Here is a 23,613-nt window from a genome sequence, read left to right as displayed (position 1 = left end):
TTTTTTCTCTCCTCAACAGTAGTTCTAAAGCATGGTGCACACTTAGACCCTAACTTCTCTCTTTCTTTACTTTTAAACTTCTAAAATAATAACGATATGGGCAGTAAGGTGGCTAAGTGGGTAAAGACATTTGCCACACCCCAGCTGGCATGAGTCCAATCCCGGAACCCACACTCCCCTCTTGGATCCATTCCTGCTGGTGTGGGCTGCTTTAAAGTCCTTTCCTACCTTTCCTACTTGGTGAGCAGCTCGTTGCCTGGCCCATCATAGTCATAATGTTGCCACTCTGTTCTCAAGAGAGCTGGACCTACTTTACCCACACCTCTCTCCGACCTCTCAGCTGTGTCTCCTTCCACAGGGACCACAGAAAGGCAGAAATTATTGGTGGTGACAGGTGAAGATAGCCCAGCCTGGCCGTTAACATGCTGTGTGGTGAGGATGCCTTGAACTCCTGCTCCTCTTTCTCAGCTGCTGCCTGCCTGCTGGGATTTACAGACAGACACTGCCACATGTACAAAGCATTACCTTCTTTTCATAGAGAATTCTAAAAATAACCGTATGAATGCTACAATACAGCTAGGCACCTCAGGCGGTCATTGTTGAGATAGGTGTCTGATTTATAGTTGAGATGTCTTCTGTCATTTCAAAACCTCACATGGATTCTGAGCAAAAAAAGAAAGTTTAAATATATACAATAATGTGAGTTCTTCAATAGAAGTAGACACCTGGTGGCCACTTTTGAGGTAGATATCTGCTTTATCATTTACAAACCTCACAGGTATTCCATCTTATAAAGACAGCAGGTATACTGAGCTGTCACCATGGAAACATCAGCTTTTCCTCAGGGCTATTTGCAAAACGAGGCTATGGCTTGCTCTTGGGGGCTGAACAGGGAGAAGATGGGTCAGTAAGTATCTTGTGAAAAGTCACCTCTGAGTTAAGTTATGGCAGAGAGTGTACAAGACCTGGGGCTGACATTGATCGATCTAAATTGGTTCATGAAAATTGGCTGCCTTAAATTCACAGACATGGGTTAGAAGAGGGATGCTGGCTTTAGCCTGTTAGGCTTTATTTTGTAACCGTGGTGAGGAGTAGCCATCAGACCTTTATTCTGAGCTCAGGGAACACTAGGACACAGAGCTGTTTGCAGTTGAATCCCAGGCTCTCCCTTCAGTGTCTGATGATACAAATGAGCTTTCAGTATGAGCTGCTTTCCCTGCTGCTCCTGTTTTGTTTAAGACAGGGTTCCATGTAGCACAGGCTGCCCTCAAACTTAGTAATGTAGCTGAGGCCAGGTTTGAACTCCTAATTGTCCTACTTCCACCTCCAAGCAATCTGGTGACAGTCGAGTGCCACTGCACCAGCTGAAACCAAGGCTTCCTGAGCTGTCTCCCCTCTGCCCTCTTTTTGCCTGAGAAATATTTTTACAGCTCCAGGTACATAGGCATGTAAAATAAGTATACCAACTAAACATCTTACTGATAATCAAAAATGTATTTTAAATAATCCTTTGGGTACATGTAACTTTACCATTTATTAAAGATGAAAGAAAATTCATATACGAATGATATGGGTTGCTATTTTACATCTAAAAGGCTAAATGCTGCTGAATATTTGATACTGCAGAGTGTAGCGTATCTTCAGCACTTTTCAGAGCTGATCAATATTTTTATTTTGCCTTTCCTTCCAGCACTTGGGAAATAGAAGCAGGTGGATCTCTGCGAGTTTGAGGCTGGCCTGTTCATTACATAGTGGGTTCCAGGTCAACCAGAGCTACCTAATGTGACCTTGTCTCAAAACAAATACAAAATAGATAGCCACTGTATAAATATCAAAGCTGTTCACAGAAATATGTAATACAAAATGGCAGAAATAGGCTTAGGGCCATTTCAGAAATGTTGGAAATTCTGTCCTAATCCATGTCAAAATTCACTTACTCTTTTGTTATTGGACTGTTGTCATTTTTAAAACGTGTGCAGGTGGGTGTACATGTGTGTACTTGTGCAGGTGGGTGTACGTGTGTGTGTGTGCTGATAAGCCCCATACATATCATCACATACAGTAATAATAAAGTTAGTACTGAAACTTAAGAACTTAGAAGTTTTCAGTGCCTAGGCAGGGAAGCAAATTATTAAAACAAAATTATTAAAATTATTTTTAATAATATTACCCAAATTATTAAAACAAAAGCCCCTCCAAAACCCCAGAGAGATGGTTCACCTAGTCAAAGGGATAAGCGCACACCCAAGTCTTACAACTTGCGTTAGATCCCAGGACTCGTGGGAGGCAGAGGCAGGTCCCATCTCTGGCCAGCTAAGGCTGCATAGAGAGATCCTGTTGAATAACAGCAAAAACGAACAAGCTTTGAATGGGACGGTGTGGATCTGTAATCCCAGTACTTGTGAGGCAAGATGTGAGGTGGAGACAAGAGAATTGCCTGGAAGCTCATGGGCCACTGAGTAGTGCAGTGTGTAGCAGCAGAAACTGGAGAGAACCTGCCTGCCACAGCACAGTCGAAGGCAAAACCCAAATCCCAGAAATTGTCCTCTGACCTCAACAGACCTGTGCCTGAGAACTCAAACACACTAACTAAAATAAAAATAACCCGTGTATCTCCAGTCCCAATTAGCTGATATTATTTTGAGTTGTCTGTAAGTGACAACATTAAGGAACATTTTCTTCCTTTTGATTTTGTTTCTATATAGTATTGTTAAATCTTTTTTTAAAAAGAGTGTGTTGAATTTAAAAATGAAATGAGGTATTCTCTAACAAAATACTAATTTTGTGCATGGCATCCTCCCTGAGGCAGCAGCCTCTGCTTTGGTGGAGTCTTTCTTTCACTTGTCAAGCATTATATTAGGGAAGCTGCCAAGAGACCAACAGCTACTCATGGTCTTCCTGAGCCAGCATGTCTTATCTATCTTGCTTAAGATCTGCCTCTATACCAGAGCTGCTCCATCTGAGGGTTACAACCCCTTTGGGGAGGGTGGTCAAATGACCCTTACACAGGAATCTCAAATACGATATTTTGCCTATCAGCTGTTTACATTGCAATTCGTAACAGTAGTAAAATTATAGTTATGAAGTAGCAATGAGCATAATTTTATGGTTGTGGGAGGGGTCACCACAACATGAAGAACTGTATGAAAGGGTTACAGCGTTGGGGACCGACCACTGCTCTAGACTTCTCTAGCCTCCTGCTTACCTCTAGAGAGCCGTTCCCTGGCCCTAACAAGTGTCTAGGCTGTGAATGGCTGCCAGGGGCTTAGGGCTGAAGGGAACAGTTCTTTTCCACTTGGTCTGTGCAGTGAAAGGTATTTATGCTTGGATAGAGGATATGGCACAGAGAGAGATTCTCGGGGACTGAGGGGAAAGTAGCTATCTACAGCACCTGGGAGTCAGGACTAAGAGCTAAGACCGTGTGTGTGTGTGTGACACAAACATATGGGCACCAGACATCAAGCCTAGGTTCATCAGGCATGGCTGCAAGGGCCCTCTACCCACTGAGTCATCTCCCTGGCCCACAGTATCTAAATTCTCTGTTGATCACTCACTGGATGTGGTCTGGAAAGGGTATGGCCCTGCAGATGTGGCTCTGTGGTTTTATCTCCTTTTGTTGTTTTTGTTTGTTTGTGTGACATTTTGGCAGTCCCTGAAGATTCTGGCTCCTGCTCCTGCTCCTAGAAGCTGACTGACAGTTCTTTCTGGGTGAGGAGGGGCCCCACAGCAGCAGTCCTCTGTCGTCGTCCTCCGTACATCTCTGGGAGCACTTAGTCATGAAGGGCCTTCTGGATCCTTCCCTTCCCTTTTCCATTTCCATCTCCTTTTCTAAGAGCAGAAGTCTGTCTGTCTGTGTGTGGGAGGCGAGACGAGAAATCCTCAGACACAGAAAATGTGTTTTGTGCTGTCAAGGTAGAGCTGCTATTTTGGACCTCAGAACACTCGCTTGGAGAAGAGACTGAAATAGCACAAGAGAACCACTTCACTGGGGGAACTGGGGAAAACAAGATTTCAGCTTAGATTCTCAGCAGGGGAGTTCGTCCTGTAAGAAGCTGGGCTTGCAAGTGTGCTACTATCACAGAGAGCACCGCCCTCCGACGCGTTCATTCACCCCGTGGAGTTACTGAGCACCCACTACAGGGCTATAGCTGGAAGCAAAGTGGAGAGTGCCATGCCTCGAGCCACTCAGGTGACTTCACTGAGCCTAAGGAAGCAGAATTGGTGTTTGCCCCTGGCCTTCATTCCACCCAAGCTCGCACATCTCAGCTGAAATATGACGGGTTGGAAATTTCCCTACCCCACTTCTTGCGTGTTTTCTTTAGAGATGTATTTACTTTTATTTTACGTGTCTGAGTGTGTGTCTGTGCAGCTTGTGTGTGCGGTGCCTATGGAAGCCAGGAGGCATTTATTGGCTCCCCTGGAACTGGAGTGACAGGCAGCTATGAGTTGCTGTTACAAGAGCAGCCAGCGCTTTTAACTGCTGCACCGTCTCTCGCTCCCTCTCTGGGTTTTGATAGAAGCTCTTGGATGCTAATTCTGGTTTAATGTCCTCAGACTGTGAATATTTGTGTACAGCTTTCATTGCCCTGTTTTTCTCTTAATATCAACCTTCCAGTTCTTCCTCCGGTTGCCTGTATTTCCTTTTCAAGCTTTAAGTTTGAGAAATGGACATGGACCACCCAACCTTGTGCTCCTGTATGAGTTCTTAACTGCTCTATTTTCAGCAGTAGAATTTCCTGAGTAGAATTTTTTTGAGATGGGGTCTTGCTATGTATCCCAGACTGATGTCAGACTCTCTATTTGCTGCCTCAGTCTCCTGAATTTGGAGATTGTTGGCATAAACTAATAGGCTTAGATACCCTGAATCATTAAATGTGGGTTGGCTTTTGATTTTTTTGAGACAGGATCTTGATATAAACTGGTCTCAAGTTCCCAATCCGCATTCCTCTGCCCACTCAGTACATGCTAGGGTCATGGGTATATGCCATTCCTCTGCCCACTCGGTACATGCTAGGGTCATGGGTATATGCCATTTCTCTGCCCACTCGGTACATGCTAGGGTCATGGGTATATGCCATTATCCTTGATTTCCTGAGTAGTATTTTAGAGCAAGTTTACAATTTTTCTTTGCCTTCCCATTTTTGATTTTGTTTTAGGACTGGTTTACTGTATTACCCAGGCTCGATCCCCCTGCCTCGGCCTCCTGAATAAATGGAACTACAGGTATATACCAATGTGCCTAGCTTAGGAAAAATTATTCCTTATAAATTGAAATGTTATTTTAAAGTCAAACACATCATATATGTGGACATGGTGGTACATACCTGTGAGTCAGCATTGATGATGCTGAGTTTTAAGATAAGCCTAGGCTTAATAGCAAGACCTTATCTGAAAGAATAAAATAGATTATCAAGGAGGTTTATCAAGGAGGTTTCTTTAAATAATCAGTCACTACTTCATCCCTCAAAAATTCCTTATCTTACTCTTGCCCTATAGTTTTGACATAACTGCTAAGCCATATAAATGGAATTATAGCAATATAGAACCTCATCTATAATCACAATAAATATAAGTGGGTTAAAATATTCCAACTAAAAGAAGTTTTTTTTTTTTGTTTTAAATTAAAGTATAATTAACTATGTGCTGTCTACAAGTAACATAGTTTACATTCGGAGACACAAAGCAGTTGAAAGTAAGAGAAAAGATGATGTTTCATGCAAATAGCAACCAAAGGTTCCAGAACCACCAGGGCTACACAGAGAAGCTCTGTCTCAAAACAAACAGATAAATAAAATGGCCATGGTGGATTATTTCCGTATAACAGCAGCAAGTATCTTTACCTGCTGAGACAAGTCACTGACCTTGTTTGTGATCTTTTATGGAACAACAATAACATCAGGATTTTACAATAAAATGAAAGAACTGCATGCAGAGATGGCTCTTTCTTTCTTTCTTTCTTTCTTTCTTTCTTTCTTTCTTTCTTTCTTTCTTTCTTCCTTCCTTCCTTCCTTCCTTCCTTCCTTCCTTCCTTCCTTCCTTCCTTCCTTCCTTCCTTCCTTTCTTTCTTTCTTTCTTTCTTTCTTTCTTTCTTTCTTTCTTTCTTTCTTTCTTTCTTTCTTTCTTTCTTTCTTTCTTTCTTTCTTCTTCAAGACAGGGTTTCTCTGTGTAGTCCTGGCTGTCCTGGAACTCACTTTGTAGACCAGGCTGGCCTTGAACTCAGAAATCTGCCTGCCTCTGCCTCCAAGTGCTGGGATTAAAGGCATGCACCGCCACCACCACCCGGCGAGATGTTTTTTCTGTACCCACTGTGTTTTATAGATGACAAGTGTCTTTGCTGGGAATGTGTTGAGGCACAGGCGCTCTGCAGAGAACAGGTAGCTTCTTTCTTGACTGCTGCAAGTTCTCAAAGACGCTGACCCCTGAGATGTAAACAAAGCATCCAGGATGCTAATGTTGGGAGTATCAATCAGGGGACATTTACTGAAAGCCTGGCATATGCTGTGTAGGGCTGGGTGTGGCAACCTTAGCTCATATCCCCGCCACCTAGCAAACTCTAGGCCAGCCTGGGCTACATGAAACTCTGTGTTTAAAAAGGAGCTGGATGTGGTTAGGCACACCTTTAATTCTAATATCTGAGAGGCAGAGGGAGGTGGATCTGGCCTGGATGATGAATTCCTGTCCAGCAAGGGTTACATGATGAGACCCTGTCTCAAAACAAAAACACTGGTATATTATGTTCAAAGTGCTATGGTTTAACATAATGAATTCTCAGGCTTATCCAGAAGGGGTTAAGCCCTCAGATCTACGCAATGTTTAAAGGAGAAGCCACCCTTTTGGTGGTAACTTCATGCTAATTCACTGCTTGTGAGACAAGCAGCGGCATGGAGCAGCGGATCTCAAGGCTGTCGACTGAAGCAACTCTCTCTGTTTTTGTTTTTCAGCTGGAAGAAGAACGATCTGTACTCAATAATCAGTTGTTAGAAATGAAAAAGAGGTAGGCGCTCTCTGTGTGTATTGCTGTGTGTGTTTAACAAGGAAAGCTTCCGAGTGTGGTGTGTGCGCTAGCTTGTGGAAAACAGTCAACGCCTTTTACTCAGACAGTGACATATTTTAGTGCTCACAACTGGCAAGCTATGAAGGTCCATTTGTGCAGGTTTCAGATATTTAAATTTTTAAGCCATTTTCAATTGCATTTACTCAGAAGAGCTCTAAACTCAAATTGCTTCATACTAATGCTACTGCCCAGTCTGAGAAATGAACAATATTACAATTGCATATATAGTAATCACTGTAGATATCAATACTGATTTCACTTATAGGAAAGTTTGATTTTTTTCAGTAGTAAGTACTTTGTATCTATTATTTATTATCTCTCCATAACATTATATAACTTTTCAACTACTTTTGAGTAGAGGTAAACGTGGTCCATAGAAATTAAATATTTAGGCCAGGTCAGGGTAGGATATGCCTGCAATTCCAACACTCAAGAGGCCGAAACTGGAGATTTGAATCCAACCTGTGCTATATAGCAAAATCCAGTTTTAAAAAAATAAAATAGTAGCCGGGCGTGGTGGCACATGCCTTTAATCCCAGCACTTGGGAGGCAGAGGCAGGCGGATTTCTGAGTTCGGGCCAGCCTGGTCTACAAAGTGAGTTCCAGGACAGCCAGGGCTACACAGAGAAACCCTGTCTCAAATAAATAAATAAATAAATAAATAAATAAATAAATAAATAAATAAATAAAATAAAAGCCAGGGTAAATAAATAAATAAATAAATAATAAATAAAATAAAATAGAAGCCAGGAATAGTGTGCACACTTTTAATCCTAAAACTCTGGAGGAAGAAGCAGGTGGATCTCTGATTTTGGGGCCAGCCTGGTCTACAGAGTGAGTTCCAGAATAGCCAGAACTACACAGAGAAAACCTATCACAAACAACAACCACCACAACAACACAAAACCTAAAATAAAAAGGAAAGAAATTCATACCCCAAAGTCTGATGCTTATATACACTCCAGGCCTTTGCTCTGAGTCAAGCAGTTAGGCCTGGGTTGGTTCTGTGCCTCACTGCAAGCTAAAGGGATGTAGAGTAGACAGTAGTCCATCCTGCTTCAGAATTCTCAACAGATGTGGATCACAACAGCAACAGGAACATCAGCGCACAGGAAGTAGAAGCAGAAGGGTAGAGAGTTCAAGGTTGTCCTGTTACTTGCAAATTCAATGCTTGTGTGTGCTACCCGAGGCAAAAACAGAAAAATGGCCAGGCACAGGACTTTAACTCAGCACTTGGGAAACAGAGGCAGGAGGATCTCTGTGAGTTCAAGACCAGCCTGGTCTACAAAGAGAGTTTCAGGCCAGCCAAGCTATTTAGTGATACCCTGTCATTCATTTAGACATACATACATACATACATACATAGCTAATTAAGTAATTAAAATAAAGTGGGGATAAGAAGATAACTCGGCAGTACAGAGTTTGCTTAACATATATGAGCTCCTGTGTTCATCACCTCTCCAAGGCCAACCAAACAAAACCACCTGCGATCCTTGGAGGGAGAGAATCAGTAATTCAAGGTCACCCTCAGTACATGCCAAGTTTGAGGTCAGCCTGGACTGCTTGAGACCCTGGGCTTTAAAAGCAGAAAAGAAACTTAACCTATCCCCAAATGTTCTCCTGCTCTTACTTAGCATGAGCAGGAGAGGCTCCCCAGCCCCACTGATGTCTGATGGACGTGATTCACTCTCGGGAATTCATGGTTTTACTCAGCCTACAAACCATTTGGATTGCGCAGTGTGGCTTGCTGTATTTTGGAGGATGTAAGGCCTTGTCCAGGGGAAGCTTTTCCTTCTCTCTGGTTTTAATTAAGAAATACTTAGATTCCTCTGAGTTTCTTTGGGGTCTTTCCATTCTAGGAGCCTCACACGGGAGTCTCACTATGGTCAGGCATCCAGAAACAGAACAAGAATGAGGCCTTGTATCTGTAGCTGTCTCAAAACGGGCTCATGGCAGTATATAATCCCTTTATATTTACACAGTGCTCTTTAACTCACAAGTCTTTATAATCTCAAGTGTTCTGGTGGAAGCTATGGTGGGGTGTGCACTGTGTAAGGATGAAGCAGAAGCCCCCATACCAGAACTTCACTAAGAACTCAGGATAGGTGCAGGCTGGAGGCCTGGAATGTCGAGTTTTTTTTGTTCAGTTCTCCATGTACCTATAGCCTCTTATTTATTACTGATTTTTAGAAGATTTTATACTTTGTAAGTTCTTTCTTATCATGTGACTGACTAAATTATATGTTTAGCTAAGTGTCTTTCAAAATTTACTGCTAATTTAAGCCAGGTCCAGTAAGTAGCTATTGGGGAGGCTGAGGTGAGAGGGTCACAAGTTCAAGGACAGCCCTACAATGAGATCTGTCTCAAAAAAGTAAAAGTACTGGAAGGTCTACACTCCATCAGACACTTGCCAGCACGCGTGAAGCGCTAGTTTTGATCCCCGACTGCCACAACCACATTAGGATGACTCCTGCTAATTCTGGTGAACAGACACAAAGATGACAATATTTCTGAAAGTAAAAAAGGATGAAATTCAGTTTCCATATTTACACTGCTTTTCTCTTGCTAATCAAGCCTCATGGACATTTGTTTCTATTATGGAAGACTGAACTTGACTGTATTTTAAAATAGCAACAATTTAGACCCTTTTGCCTCCCAAATGTCTGTTTGGTAGAGATTCCTTTGTAGATGTATGCTTGTGATGGTTAGCTATGTCTACTCTGCTCAGAGGACTAAAGATTTTATAGGATCTTGCTATAAATACCTTCCCAATTCTTAAGTGATAAAAGCACATGAACTTCCTTTGTTGATGCAAGAGTAAACAGCCATGTGGATGGTTTAATTTAGAAGTGAAGGCAGAGAATGCCCACACTCCTCATGGTCATGATGAGGGCTTACAGGGTTCCCCAGTGTCAGGTGAAGCAGTCAGTGAGGTAGGAGCCCAGCTCCAACTTAGCATGAGATTCCAGCCTAGCTGCTGTAAGGCTCTGGGCTCCGTATGGCTCCGACCCTAGGATCCATGGGATCTGATGGAGCTCAAAGCTGCCCTGGCCCAATGATTAAGGTTAAATAAATAAATTGTAAACGAAGGTCTGGCGAGATGGTGGCTTAGTGGGTAAGAGCACTTGGCCACCAAGCCTGACAGCCCGAGTTCAATCCTCCAGACCCACATGGTTTAGAAGAAAAGAACTGATTCTAGAAAATTATTCTTTGACCTCCACACTCTTGTGCTATGATATGCACATGCACATACACAACACACACACAACACACACACACATACACACATACACACAACCAAAAAAACCCAAATAAGTAAATAAAATAACTTTTAAAATAACTTATAAACCAAGCATGGTAGACTATGCCTGCAGTCTCAGCACTTGGGAGGGGGAGGTAGGAGGAGCAGAAGTTCAGGGTCATCTTCAGCTACACATCGAGTTTAAGGCTGCGTGAGACTGTTGTAAAGAATCAATAGTGTTTGCTTTGGGTTTTGGTATTTGTGAACATTGTGTCTCAGGTAATATGTACTGAAGGTTTTTCTCTGAATTTAAAACTATAATCATTTGCAAAACTGGGTGACATTTGGGCACACATCTTTAAGAACAGGTTCCAACCATTAATGCCAGCATTAAGGAAGCAGAGGCAGGAGGATCTTTCTGAGTTCAAGTCACCCTGCTCTACACAGTGAGTTTCAGGCCTGTCAGGATTACATAGTGAGACCTTGTCTTAACCAAAACAAAAACAGGAGAGGGAGTTAAGGACAGGTTCTAGGGATCTGACTCATAAGGCAGAGTTGTGTAACTGCGGGGACAGGAGGCGTGTGCTCCTCTGTGCTCCTCCGTCGTGCCCAGATGCACCTTGCGGAACGAGCTTGGCTCCCTTTTTGCTCTGGGCTTTTTAATGTCAAAGAAGGGACAGCAAGGCCAGCGTTTTCTACATGGATGGATGGGGTCCACATTCACTCTGGTAGTACAGAGTGCCAGCCCTTGAATGCTGGTACTGCCTCCCATCCCGAAGCGGCCTGTGCTGCCTGCCCAGCCCGTCGCTCACTGTGGGTTGGAACTGTCTGAGTGTCTCCGAGCTTGCGCTACTTCCCAATGCTCATCTCACCACCTCTCTTTTCCCTTTCCTGCTCTTGCTTCCTTTGCTATATCTGTGTGTCTTTCATGGTAAGACTAAAGAAAGTCTATCCACGTTATAATAAATAAACCTCATATATTTTTAGTAAACCAAATTGTTGTATATATTTTTTGGCTGCCTTTGTCCCTCTGTGTCTTGCTTTTGTTTTGTAAAATATGCTCAGCAGTACACACACACACACACACACACACACACACACACACACTACACCACACTTCTTTTTGATACCAGCAAAGAACTTGGGTGCAAATTTAATTCTCCTTATTGTATTTGCATTTCTCTTCATGTTTCTAATATTTGGTTCTTATTATCTTGCATTTTAAAGCTTGCCCAGTAACACTTTAAGGTATTTGCTTCCTTACTGGACTTTATTTCTTATGTAAGTAGTAAGAAAAGAATCTGAGCGGTGTATTCCCATGGGGGAGGGACAAGAGTTTCTGGCCCTGACGCCTTCTTTCACACTGTTAGCTTCCTTTCTCGGTACTGGTGGTTTGAGCAATCCCTTCTCGCCAATATGGCTGAAACTAGCAGTTTGCTTCTCTACGGCATAGATGTTTTCATTCGGTCCATCTTGGTTTGTACAGAGGAATTAGGGCATAGAAATTGCCTAAGAATTGCCTAGGAAGTCATCACTGAAGATCTTGTCACAGATGAACTGCCAAGCCTGTGTGCACTGTCATCTGGTAGACCTGCTTTCTTTCTTCCTCTTTCTCTTTCTCTATTTTTCTTAACATTTAGAGTGTGCGCGTGCGTGTGCGTGTGCGTGTGCGTGTGTGTGTGTGTGTGCGTGTGCGTAGAGGGATCCTTACCCCACATGAATTCTCAGGATCAAACTCAAATCATCAGGCTTGGTGGTAGTGACTTCACCACTGAGTCATCTCTTTCTTCAGTGTGTGTTCTTTGGTTGGTTTGTATAGGAAACATCCTGCCTCCATCTTTTTAGCAAACTGTGTGGCTTGGGGTTGTGTATAGACAGGATAAGCACAGTCAGGTTGGTGGCCCTTCTGCCTCTACTGGTGACTGTTCCTCCCAGGACTAAGTGTCATGGGATCTTAACCATTTAGGTCTTTGGGCATAGGAGAATCCATATCTGTCTTCAGCAACCTCCAGTTGTGCAAACTTTTAATTAAAACCTTTAAACTTGTGTTTCTCAAATCTGAGTGGCAGTTAAAATAAGTGAAGTGCCAGAAGTCATTTTTACAATAGAACAAAATACCAAATATGCTTCAGAAAAATGCAGTGAGCCCAGATTTCCTGTGTCTTTGGCTAGCACTAGAGCCTTACTTTTCACGTTGCAGAAATACCTGTCCATTCCCCTCACTTCAGGAGCCCCGCTCGAATTCACACACACTCTGGACCGTAGGGACACCGCTGTCCCCCACCTCCAGTGTTACCAATTCAAAACATTTCCGTAAGATCTCAGATTCTTTTCTTACTACTCGTCATTCTGGAGTGTAAAAGTGTAAGCCACACAACGAGATAAATACAACACGTTTATTTTCATCTTTGTGTAGAATTTCAGTTTATCATAAACCATGAGAACTTTGTGATTCATGTGCCGGATACCTTGGGTCTCACTAACTAGCCGTACCTCTGCCATCTCTAACTTGGACCTCCATTTTCTATTCCTCCATTGGATTTACAACATACCAAATGGCACTTGCTCTGCATGTCGCCCCCCCGCCCCCCCCCCCCCCGCTTCCTGTAGAACTGGCAGGGACCTGATTGCATTGACATAGGGTCTGAGATTGTGTGGCCTGAGCGCTAGCCCTAGACACTTTTCTCTCATTTTATTCTTCCCTAAAGTAATTTGGTGACACAGGGTCTGTTTACTAAAAACGAAGAAACTGATTTTAAAGGCTGACTTTAGGGTTTATAGAATTATAAAGGTTTCACAGCCAGTTCTGTTTCCCTGGTCAGCCACTCTGCTGTGAACATGTCACATAGCCACAAGGTCACCAACACTCAGCTCTCTGGTTTCCCATCACAGTCATTTTCTTCATCAGGATCCAGGCGAGGAAGTAGCATTGTACATGTGCCGTTCTGTCTCCTTAGTCTCTTCTGATCGGTGACAGTCCCTCACCAAGGATGGCCTCAGCAGATTTATAGTTCACAGCACACCTTTAAATACACCCACCACACACACACACACACACACACACACACACACACACACACACTTTTGCTGCTCTCCTTTGGGGTTGACTCCTTGTGTATTGCCCAACCTCCATGTGTTCTCACCCGAACCCCCCCATCCCTTTCTCCCCTCTGTCCCCGGCTCCCCAGTGGACAGTTGTATTTTTCCAAAGGCCTCTCACTCCCTCTAGTGAGCCAGCGGAGAACAGGGGCTGCATTCTTGTAGAACTCACGCTCTGTTTCACCTATGAAGAGCCAAATTCTTACCTGCTCTGGCCCACTGGACACTTCAGATTGAAAAGCAATTAATTTTCAGTTTGAATAATAAAAATCTTTGCTATTGTTTTGGCTCACACAATCTGAAAAACACGACCTCCAAACCTGCTAAAAAGTTACTGAAATTAGTGAGAACCAAAGGATATTTCCAGCATAAAACTGCTCTGCATGTCATCTGTATAATTGCTTTGCATGTACGTATTTTAATTGTCATTGCTTGGTAACTATTTATTCCAGAAGTAACAATATTCAACTATATATTTAGCTTGGTTTTTTTTGGGGGGGGAGGAGGGTGGAACAATTATTTTTTGAAATCTACACCTTCCAAATGTATTAACTTGTCTCTTTGAGTTCAAATGGACACAATGACATGCAGGCTCTGCATGCCTATGGGTATAAACCTTTTCTCTCGAGCGCAGTAAGTATCATCTACAGGCATGACAGCCTCAATCCCTATGCAACTTCCCTGTTACACCTCTCTCTCTTTTTTTTTTTAACGATAACTGAAGTCACTCTCCAGTCTGTTCTGGAAAGGCTGCCCTGCTAACAGCTGCCCTAGTTGATCTCTGGACCTGTTTAACTCTCTGGTTTTTTAGAGAATCCGAGTTCAGAAAGGACGCCGATGAAGAGAAAGCCTCCTTGCAGAAGTCTATCAGCCTCACCAGTGCCTTGCTCACAGAGAAGGACGCGGAACTGGAGAAGCTGAGGAATGAGGTAGGGTGCTCTGGGGGCATAGATGGTCCCCACCGGCCGGCCTGGCAGGCTCTGCCCCTCCTCCTGGCCTGAGCCCAGCATCTGCTTTGCAGGTCACAGTGCTCAGGGGAGAGAATGCCACCGCCAAGTCCCTGCACTCAGTTGTGCAGACACTGGAGTCTGATAAGGTGAAGCTTGAGCTCAAGGTCAAAAACTTGGAACTTCAACTCAAGGAGAACAAGAGGCAGCTCAGCAGCTCCTCAGGTAAGGAGTCGCTCACAGGCCCGCCCGCCAGCCGGGGGCTCTGCCTCATCCCGCTTTTCCTCCCATTGCAGCCGCCTCCAGAGAGCCTCTCCCAGTAGAGGTGCCCTTCCTCCCCATCTGCTGCCCTGCCGCCCTGCCCCCACCTCTCCTGACACTTAGCCAAAGGGCTAGCTAGTCACAGGTGTGCTTGGGGTTGTTGTCTCACGCTGTGAGACTGTGACAACACATGTAAGACAGTACATGACTGCTGCCACCAAACAAGCAAACCACGAGGCCTCAAAGTGCAAAGCGTCAAGGAGAGCAGAGATCTCCTCTGTGGGAGATGCTAGTACCCCTAGGTGGCCATCCTGAGAGATGGCCCTGAAGGGACAGAGCCAGCATCTTCGGGACCCAGTAGCAGCCAGAGAGCAGGCAGGGACTTATCCCCACTTTCAGAGAGAGCATCCCATGGCAGCCAGTCACTGCAGCAGCAAGGAGCTGGCTTGATGTGTTTTCCAGTGCTCCCTCTGATGTCCTTGTCCCTTTTTTCACACAAGGTAACACTGATGCTCAGGCAGAAGAGGATGAGAGAGCCCAGGAGAGTCAGGTAATGCTCTTTTATTAGCTTCTGCTGTCTGCATGCCCGTTTCCCAGAGTCACTAGGTATCTCCAGAGTATAATGCTGGGCATTAAAGAGTACATAGTAAAAAGCCTTCTGGTCTCCGCTGCTCATTTCCCACATGCTGACACTGTTCCCCGGGGCTTACCTGTTGCAGACATCTTAGGGGTTTGTTGTTTTTGTAGCTATGGTATGTGATAGCACATCCCTATAGCTCTGCCACTTAGAAGACTGAGGTAGAAGGATCAGTGGAACTGTGGAGTCTGAGATCAGCCTGTGGGACACAGGAGCGCCCTGCCTCTCTTGCAAGCACACTCTAGTACTCTTAAGTTTTGCCTGGTTTTGGTTTTCGAGACAGAGTTTCTCTGTGTAGCCCTGGCTGTCCTGGAACTCACTCTGTAGACCAGATCCACCTGCCTCTGCCTCCCAAGTGCAGGGATTAAAGAGGTACCCACTACCACCTGACTTTTTTTTCTTTTTTTGAGACATGGGGGTTTTATGCAGCCCCTATTGGCCTTGAACTCTGCTGCCTCTGCTGCCTTGCCTCCCATGACTGAAGCACAGCTGCGTAGCACCACCCCAACGGCCCCCTCTGAAGTTGTTTGCTTTGTTTTAAGATTTATTTATTTGATGTATGTGAGCATGCTGTCGCTGTCTTCAGACACACCAGAAGAGGGCATCAGATCCCGTTACAGATGGTTGTGAGCTACCATGTGGTTGCCGGGAATTGAACTCAGGACCTCTGGAAGAGCAGTCAGTGCTCTTAACCTCTGAGCCATCTCTCCAGCCTCCTTTTTTTTTTTCTTAAACATTAGTAGCATACCACCTAAAACATCCTATGCTTAGCCTTTCTTTAGCTGTGTAGTATTCCATTATATGGATGTACCATAGTTTAGTCAGTTCCCTTTTGCTGGACAGGACACTGGGATCTGTCTAAGCCTGTGGGTCTATATTAAAAGCCAGAGCTATAAGGACTTCCTTTAACCAGCTTTCAGACTCCAGCCTACCCAGTATTAGCTTTGTCTCAGTGTCTCCCAGGCGCGGTACAGAATTAACACTGTTTTCTCTCCCCCTTCCCTTCTGCTTCCGTCTGTTTCTGCTGCCGCCGCCAACTTTTCCCTCCCATCAGCAAATGGTTTGTTTTATGCTTCCTAATTTGTGTGTGATTGGGTGCATGGTCCCCTCGACCCTGGAATGGAGCCTTACAGAATGACTTAGAAGATGCCACCTGCAAGTCAGATGTGGGGGCTGGGGAGGTGGATCAGTGGTTAGGAACGGTGGTTGCTCTTACAGAAGACTGGGTTCAGTTCCCAGCACCCACACAGTGGTCCACAACCATCCGTAACTCCAGTTCCAGGGAATCCAGTGGCCCCCTCCTGACCTCCACAGCCACACAGGCACAACACTCATACACATAAATCTAGAATAAAGAAAGTCAGGTGTGGTAGTCCATCCATGTTACCCCAGTATTCAGGAGGCAGAGGCAGGAAGAGCTGTAGTAATTTGAGACAGCTACAGGGTAAGATCTTGCCTTTTATTTATTTATTTATTTATTTTGGTTTTTCGAGACAGGGTTTCTCTTTATAGCTCTGGCTGTCCTGGAGCTCACTTTGTAGACCAGGCTGGCCTCGAACTCAGAAATCCGCCTGCCTCTGCCTCCCGAGTGCTGGGATTAGATCTTGCCTTTTAAAAAGAAGTAAAGAAGGAAAGTTCAAGGTGAATTGTGCTTGGGGTTTTGTTTTTTGTTTGTTTGAGGCAGGGACTAACTATATAGACCAGGCTAGCTTTAAAGTAACAGACAGAGCCTGCTCTGCCTCCTGAGTGCTGGGACTGAAGGTGTATATCATGCAAACCTTAATAGTCTGAGGCCAGCCTGGGGAACTTAGCAAGAGTCTATTCAAAAATAGAAGGAAGAACAGCTAAAGTGTGTGTATTCAGAGTGAGAAACTTTCCAATTCACAGAAATGAAACCTTTTACTTTGTAAAAAAGGGAAGAATGTTTTGTTTTTAGAGAACCCTTGAAAGACAGGAAGTGTTAGGGACATGTTACTTTGTAGTGGTCACTTTGCTGTCTTTGCTGCCAGCTCTTCTTAGACCAAGTTACCCTTCCTGTATGTGTGGAAGCACGCCATACCTTTCCTCAGCAGAAGGGGGGCTTGGCCTGCTCTAGTAAGCCCCTGTCTCTCTTCTGAAGACACCCTGTGTACACCCGCACACACACATACGTGCACACACACACGCGCACACACACACGTGCACACACACGATGGAAAAATAAACCAGGTATTCAGAAATGTGAGCCTTTGACTGTGGATAGTATGAAGTGTTGTGTTTTCCTGCAGATTCTCAGCAGCATCTCACCAGTCTGCAGATTAGTGAGTCAGGTGTAAGGCATTTATTTATCTGCATCACAAGTGATGTTCACCCATTCACAGCTACAAAGACTCAAGGGCATGAACTGAAAGTGTCTTTCGATACAAAATAGTTTCTTAGTAACAAACACTGAGGGATGGAGAAGGAAACGTCCTTGCCTCTCACTAGCTGTGATCTCCAGCCAGCTGCAGTTCACCTGGCTTCCTCAGCATCCCTGTCCCTGTCCTGCTGTGACACACGTTTGCAGCTGTGGTGTGAGCATATCCTTCCCCACTTCTAGATACTGCAGCTGTGAAAGGCTCAGATGTCCACATAGCTCACTGCTTCTCTTTTCTTTTAAAAAAAATCAGATTGATTTCCTTAACTCGGTAATAGTGGATCTTCAAAGAAAGAATCAAGACCTCAAGATGAAGGTGGAGATGATGTCTGAAGCTGCACTCAATGGCAATGGGGAAGATCTGAACAGTTATGACAGGTATGACAGAGTGCAGTCCATCAGAAGAGATCTGAGTGTCAATGGTCAGGGTCTCTAGCAGCTGTCAGCTAGAAAGAACCTGTTGCTGTGTGGCCACTTTGTCAGGGCAAACCACCATACACCTGGCAAGAATAACAGAGCGCAGAGGTCCAAGCTGCTCATTTTATTAGACTTATTTTGTATATACAAGTATTTTGTTGCCATGTATATATATGAACCACGTGTACCTGGAGCCCTTGGAGGCCAGAAGAGGGCATCAGATGCTGTGGAACTAGAGTTACAGATGGCTATGAGCCTCTGATGGGTGCTGGGTCTTCTGCCTTAACAGCTGAGCCATCCTCCAGCCTCGCCTGCACATTTTATAAAGGTTTGTCCTGGAAGCTGCTAGCTGTGGCTATTGTTAGTCCCAAGGCATTTAAAAATTCTCTAGGAGTTCTGTCACCTCCTGAGTTTTTTTCTGACCAATTTCCTGGTTTTCTATGTTGACTTTTGTAGTGATGACCAGGAGAAGCAGTCCAAGAAGAAACCCCGCCTCTTCTGTGACATCTGTGACTGCTTTGACCTCCACGATACAGAGGACTGTCCCACCCAGGCACAGATGTCGGAAGATCCTCCCCATTCCACTCACCACGGCAGCCGGAGCGAGGAGCGGCCATACTGTGAGATCTGTGAGATGTTTGGGCACTGGGCAACCAACTGCAATGACGATGAGACCTTCTGAGGAAGCCGGGAGGGCAGGAAGGGCTTCCCCAACCGACCGACCGACGCCGGCTCCTCAGCGGCTCCCCGCCAGCATTGGAGTGCAACTTCAGAAGAGCTCCTTATTTTTTGACCCCTGTCAACAAATCTGAGAAAATATTTTGATCTTCAACAAGTTTCCCTTTCATTTCCCCTCGTAAGTTAAAATAATAATAAATATTTGGTAGGTGGGTTTGCACTTCCGTCCTTGCTTTCTGGATTTTTAAGGTTTAAGACATTGTACCAGGCGCAGTTCCTGTTTGTTCCTAGAGAAACCCTCGGGACAAGTGGGACCCTGGCAGTATCTTATTTAGGAAATTTCAAATGATGCCGTTGACTCTCATATTTGCACTAAAATGTTTCCTGGCTACATCTGTATATTTAGGTCGTTGTTGTTGTTGTTATGCTTTGACACTGGAATGAGTTGCAAAAAAACCCTGCGCCACTTTGCGATTTCCTGCCTCGTTTAAATACTCTCATCTCTAAACCCCAAGCTCTTCTCTTCGCACTCCCTGCTCTCAGGGGGGCCTTTTTCCAGGCTTGACAATACTTAGGTGTGACTATAAATCATGAAAACAGGTAAAAGGGAGGGGAAAGCCCCGAACTGCTGTGGGGACATTTTCTAATCTATATGCTGCACCCATGGACCGACAGTGGTGTTTTCTTTACTGGTTTTACATAATTTCAACGTCTATATATTATATGTATATATATTTTTAAAAGAATCTATATTTTGGGAAAAAGTCTATACAATGTGTCTTCTTTTCAGATTTTTTTACCTTTATGAAAAAGAAAACATCTAAAGGCTCACCAGCATGTGACCGACTGGGCCCGAGACTGGCTCTGCGGTGGTCTCTGCGGTGAGGTTCCAGCCATCGTCTTTGTCTCCATGATGTTTCTTAGCCAGATCTGAGTAGCTGGAAGAACGGTCTCTGGCTCCTTGCTTGTGTTTCCCTTCCTTAGCAGATAACCCCAGCAGCAAACTAAGCCACTCTTCCGAGAGCTAAGCTAACTGATCTACAACCGTCCTTTATACATTTGTGGGGTGTGTGTGTTTGTTTGTTTTTTACTGTATTTTTAATGAATGTATGATGAGAAATTCAACATGAATAATTTTGAATTTTCTTATCACAAAAAAAGATAAAACAAAGGACCTCAACCAACTGAAGAGTTGACCCCGCCAGTCTGCGTCTCTTTGTCTTCACTTGAATGTCTTTGAGAATATGTAAAAAGGAGCCACATGCACCTCCATGCAGTGTGCAGGATGAGAACTTCCGTCATTGTATATAGGCCTCTGCCCTGTCTCCCCTTAAGGTTATCGACTGTGCTTGATGAGTGAGTAGTCAAAACATCTGCTGCCAGTCGGCATTCTGGGTTAATAAAACTATAGGAATTATTTCACAAAATATGGAAAGCAGTATTAAAATCTGAGTTCTGTATCTACTTTAATAAATGTTTTGGGTCTCTTTGGTTGGCTGGTTGGTTTGTTTTTGGCAGTGGGAGTAAACACATAATATTCTTAGGATTATTTGTCATGTTTTTTTTTTCTTCAAGTAGGAAAGCCCTTCAGATACCAAAGGCAGGCAATCCATTACTCCCTCTACCACGGAGCCACAATGTCAGGTCCCCAGATAGCTCCTTTCACTTCTATAAAACGAGTTTCTAAACAATTGTAAGAAGTGGTTGTGTTTGTGTAGCTGAATCTTTTGGAGGCAGACAGAAGAGTCAGAAGTTCAAGGCCATCTTTGCCTATGTAACAAGTTAGAGACCAGCCTGAGCTACATAAGAACCTGTCTAAAAAGGAGCAGAGAAGCCAAGAGGATGTTGGCTCACACCTTTAATCCCAGCACTCCAGAGGCAGAGGCAGGCTCTGTGAGTTCAAGGGCCTGGTCTATGAAGGGAGTTCTAGGATAGCCAGGGCTATACAGAGATATCCTAGAGAGACAGAGAGAGACTTGAGTGCTAAGCCTTAAAATCATTGATTTGATCCCAGCATCCAAGAGGCAGATGGATCTCTGAATTCAAAGCTAGTCTGGTCTACAAAAGGAGAGCCAGTGTTACACAGAGACCCTGGCTTACTTCAGGGTTCACACATTTGGGAATGATGCTGTCAGTCACTGAGTAAATATGGAAAAGATGTGGAACTGGACATGGTGGCAAATATCTAGTTCCTGCATTGGGAAGGTGGAGGTAGGATCATACCAGGTCTTCCTTGGTTGTATAGCAAGTTTGAGGAGAACTTGTCTGGAAATAGAAGCTGGGGAGATAGTTCAGTCAGGACTTGAATTTGATCCCAGAATCCACAAAGTGGAGCACGGTGGCACACATGTGTAATCCCGGCACAGAGGAGAGAGGCATGCCCCTAGGGGCTTCCTAGGTCAGCTGACCTAACCTACTGGGCAAGTTTCAAGCCAGTAAAAGAATTTTACAAAGGCAGATGGCACCTTAGAAATGACAGCCTGGCCGGGCGTGGTGGCGCACGCCTTTAATCCCAGCACTTGGGAGGCAGAGGCAGGCGGATTTCTGAGTTCGAGGCCAGCCTGGTCTACGACGTGAGTTCCAGGACAGCCAGGGCTACACAGAGAAACCCTGTCTCGAAAAAAAAAAAAAAAAAACAAAAAAAACAAAAACAGAAATGACAGCCTGAGCATGTACCTACATGTGCGCACACAGAAATACCAGGTACTAGAAGGCTTTGACTTATGTTCAATGTTGCTGGAAATTTAGGAATTGCAGGTAGGGGTGGGGGGGAGAGACAGCTGGAGACCTGTTATCCTAACAGTTGAGAGACTGAGGCAGGTAGATTGTCAGAAGTTCAAGGCCAGCCTGGCTCATATGATGAGACCCTGCCTCAAGGAGGGACAGGGTGTACAAAGCTTGAAAATGGTTCCAACCCCACAGAGGGAAAGTGTCCCAGAAAACTGCACAACCTCTTAACCACCTCACGGAAGGACCCTAGGCTTCTGAGTGAAGTCATGAACCGTCAACAACCAATTCTGTTCCCACCAGAACATGAAAGATGTCTTTCACCTTCCTTTTTTTTTAAATTTTTTTAAACATGTATGTATTATATGTAAAGCACTGTAGCTGTCTCTCATTATTGGATGGTTGTGAGCCATCATGTGGTTGCTGGGATTTGAACTCAGACCCTTGGAAGAGCAGTCGGTGCTCTTAACCACTGAGTCATCTCTCTAGCCCTTTTTAATTTTTTTAAAATTTTTTTAATTTGATGTATATGAGTACACCATAGCTGTACAGATGGTTGTGAGCCTTCATGTGGTTGTTGGGAATTGAATTTTTACAACCTCTGCTAGCTCTGGTCAACCCTGCTCCCTCAGGCCTAAAGATTTATTATTATTCACTGTACCTGTCTTCAGATGCACCAGAAGAGGGCGTCAGATCTCATTATGGATGGTTGTGAGTCACCACCATGTGGTTGCTGGGATTTGAACTCGGGACCTTCGGAAGAGCAGTCAGTGCTCTTACCCGCTGAGCCATCTCGCCAGCCTTTCAAAGGTCTTTCACCTTTCAAGTTTATATATATATATATATAGTTTCTTTTTATAGTCTTGGCTATACTAGAACTAGCTCTGTATATAATGCTAGCCTCAAACATTTTAAAAAACAAAAACAAAACAACAAAATAAGGCCATGTGTGGCAGGCATCTGTCACTCCAGTACTTTGGAGAGGGATCAAGAATTCAGTCCTGGGCTGGTGAAATACATAATATGTATGTGAGTACACTGTGGCTCTCTTCAGACACACCTGGTGGGCATCAGATCCCATTACAGATGGTTGTGAGCCACTATGTGCTTACTGGGAATTGAACTCGGGATTTTTGGAAGAGCAGTCAGTGTGCTCTTAACCGCTGAGCCATCTCTCCAGCCCCTAAAAGTAAGTTTTTAATAATTAATAATAATTTAATAATTTATTCCTGTCTCTTTTTACTGGCTCTTATGAGAACTGGAAACGTAAGCTTCAGTATTCTGGTTACAGCAATGTTTGATTCCATTTATTTATTTATTTATCTTTTTAGTGATTGGGGTCAAACCAAAGGCCTTTCAAGTCCTAGCAAGCACTGTACCATTGTGCTATATCCCCAGACTTTGCGATAAGGCCTTACTATGTAGACCACACAGGTTCACAACTTACTCTCCTCCTCTTCTCCCTCCCCAGTGGGGATTATAGGCTGTGCTACTCCATCTCTGATTAGTAACCCACAACTCTTTAGAAACTCTTGAAAGTGTTAGGTAATCTACCTAACTAGTTGAGTGTTTGCCTTTGAATATCTTACAAATGACTGTCTCCCCACAGTTGCTTCAAAAAAACCATTGTGGGCTGGTGAGATGGCTCAGTGGGTAAGAGCACCCGACTGCTCTTTCAAAGGTCCAGAGTTCAAATCCCAGCAACCACATGGTGGCTCACAACCATCCGCAATGAGATCTGGCGCCCTCTTCTGGAGTGTCTGAAGACAGCTACAGTGTACTTACATATAATAAATAAATAAATCTTTAAAAAAAAAAAACATTGTAAATAATATCTTGTGGGGGCTGGAGAGATGCTCAGTGGTTAAGAACACTGACTGCTCTTCCAGAGATCCTGAGTTCAATTCCCAGCAACCACACAGTGGCTCACAACCATCCGTAATGGGATCTGATGCCCACTTCTGGTGTGTCTGAAGAGAGTGATCGTGTATTCCTATACATAAAATAAATATAAATATTATTCTCAACTTTGGTATCATTAACTTGAGGTGAGTCCATAGAGGTCAGAAGTGGGCATTAGAGGACTTGGAACTGGAGTTCTGGAGTTACAGGCAGTTTTGAGCTGGAACCCCAACTCTGGTTCTCTGGAAGAACAGC

The 23,613-nt window shown here is 44.2% G+C and overlaps 1 protein-coding gene across 16 annotated transcripts in view; it reads left to right on the top strand.

Moving 5' to 3' along the window:
• The window catches only part of Clip1 (CAP-Gly domain containing linker protein 1), a 113,394-nt gene extending 93,175 nt beyond the window's left edge, over nucleotides 1-20,219 (top strand). For 14 of the 16 annotated variants that reach the window (XM_085837164.1, XM_085837163.1, XM_029476950.2 and 11 more), the window contains 6 exons: nucleotides 6,942-6,994; nucleotides 14,206-14,323; nucleotides 14,416-14,566; nucleotides 15,103-15,152; nucleotides 17,888-18,012; nucleotides 18,508-20,219. In XM_085837164.1, the coding sequence (XP_085693290.1) occupies nucleotides 6,942-6,994; nucleotides 14,206-14,323; nucleotides 14,416-14,566; nucleotides 15,103-15,152; nucleotides 17,888-18,012; nucleotides 18,508-18,733 (723 nt within the window). In that variant the 3' untranslated portion in view covers nucleotides 18,734-20,219. Of the gene's footprint in view, nucleotides 1-6,941; nucleotides 6,995-11,522; nucleotides 11,544-14,205; nucleotides 14,324-14,415; nucleotides 14,567-15,102; nucleotides 15,153-17,887; nucleotides 18,013-18,507 lie in introns of all 16 variants that reach the window. The other 2 variants (XM_085837169.1, XM_085837162.1) reach the window with 1 other exon arrangement.
• The last annotated feature ends 3,394 nt before the right edge of the window (nucleotides 20,220-23,613 follow it).

Source organism: Mus caroli, unplaced genomic scaffold (assembly GCF_978045245.1).
Source record: "Mus caroli unplaced genomic scaffold, Mus_caroli_1 scaffold_4, whole genome shotgun sequence".
Lineage (NCBI taxonomy): Eukaryota > Metazoa > Chordata > Mammalia > Rodentia > Muridae > Mus > Mus caroli.
This window is presented reverse-complemented; position numbering and strand designations above follow the sequence as displayed.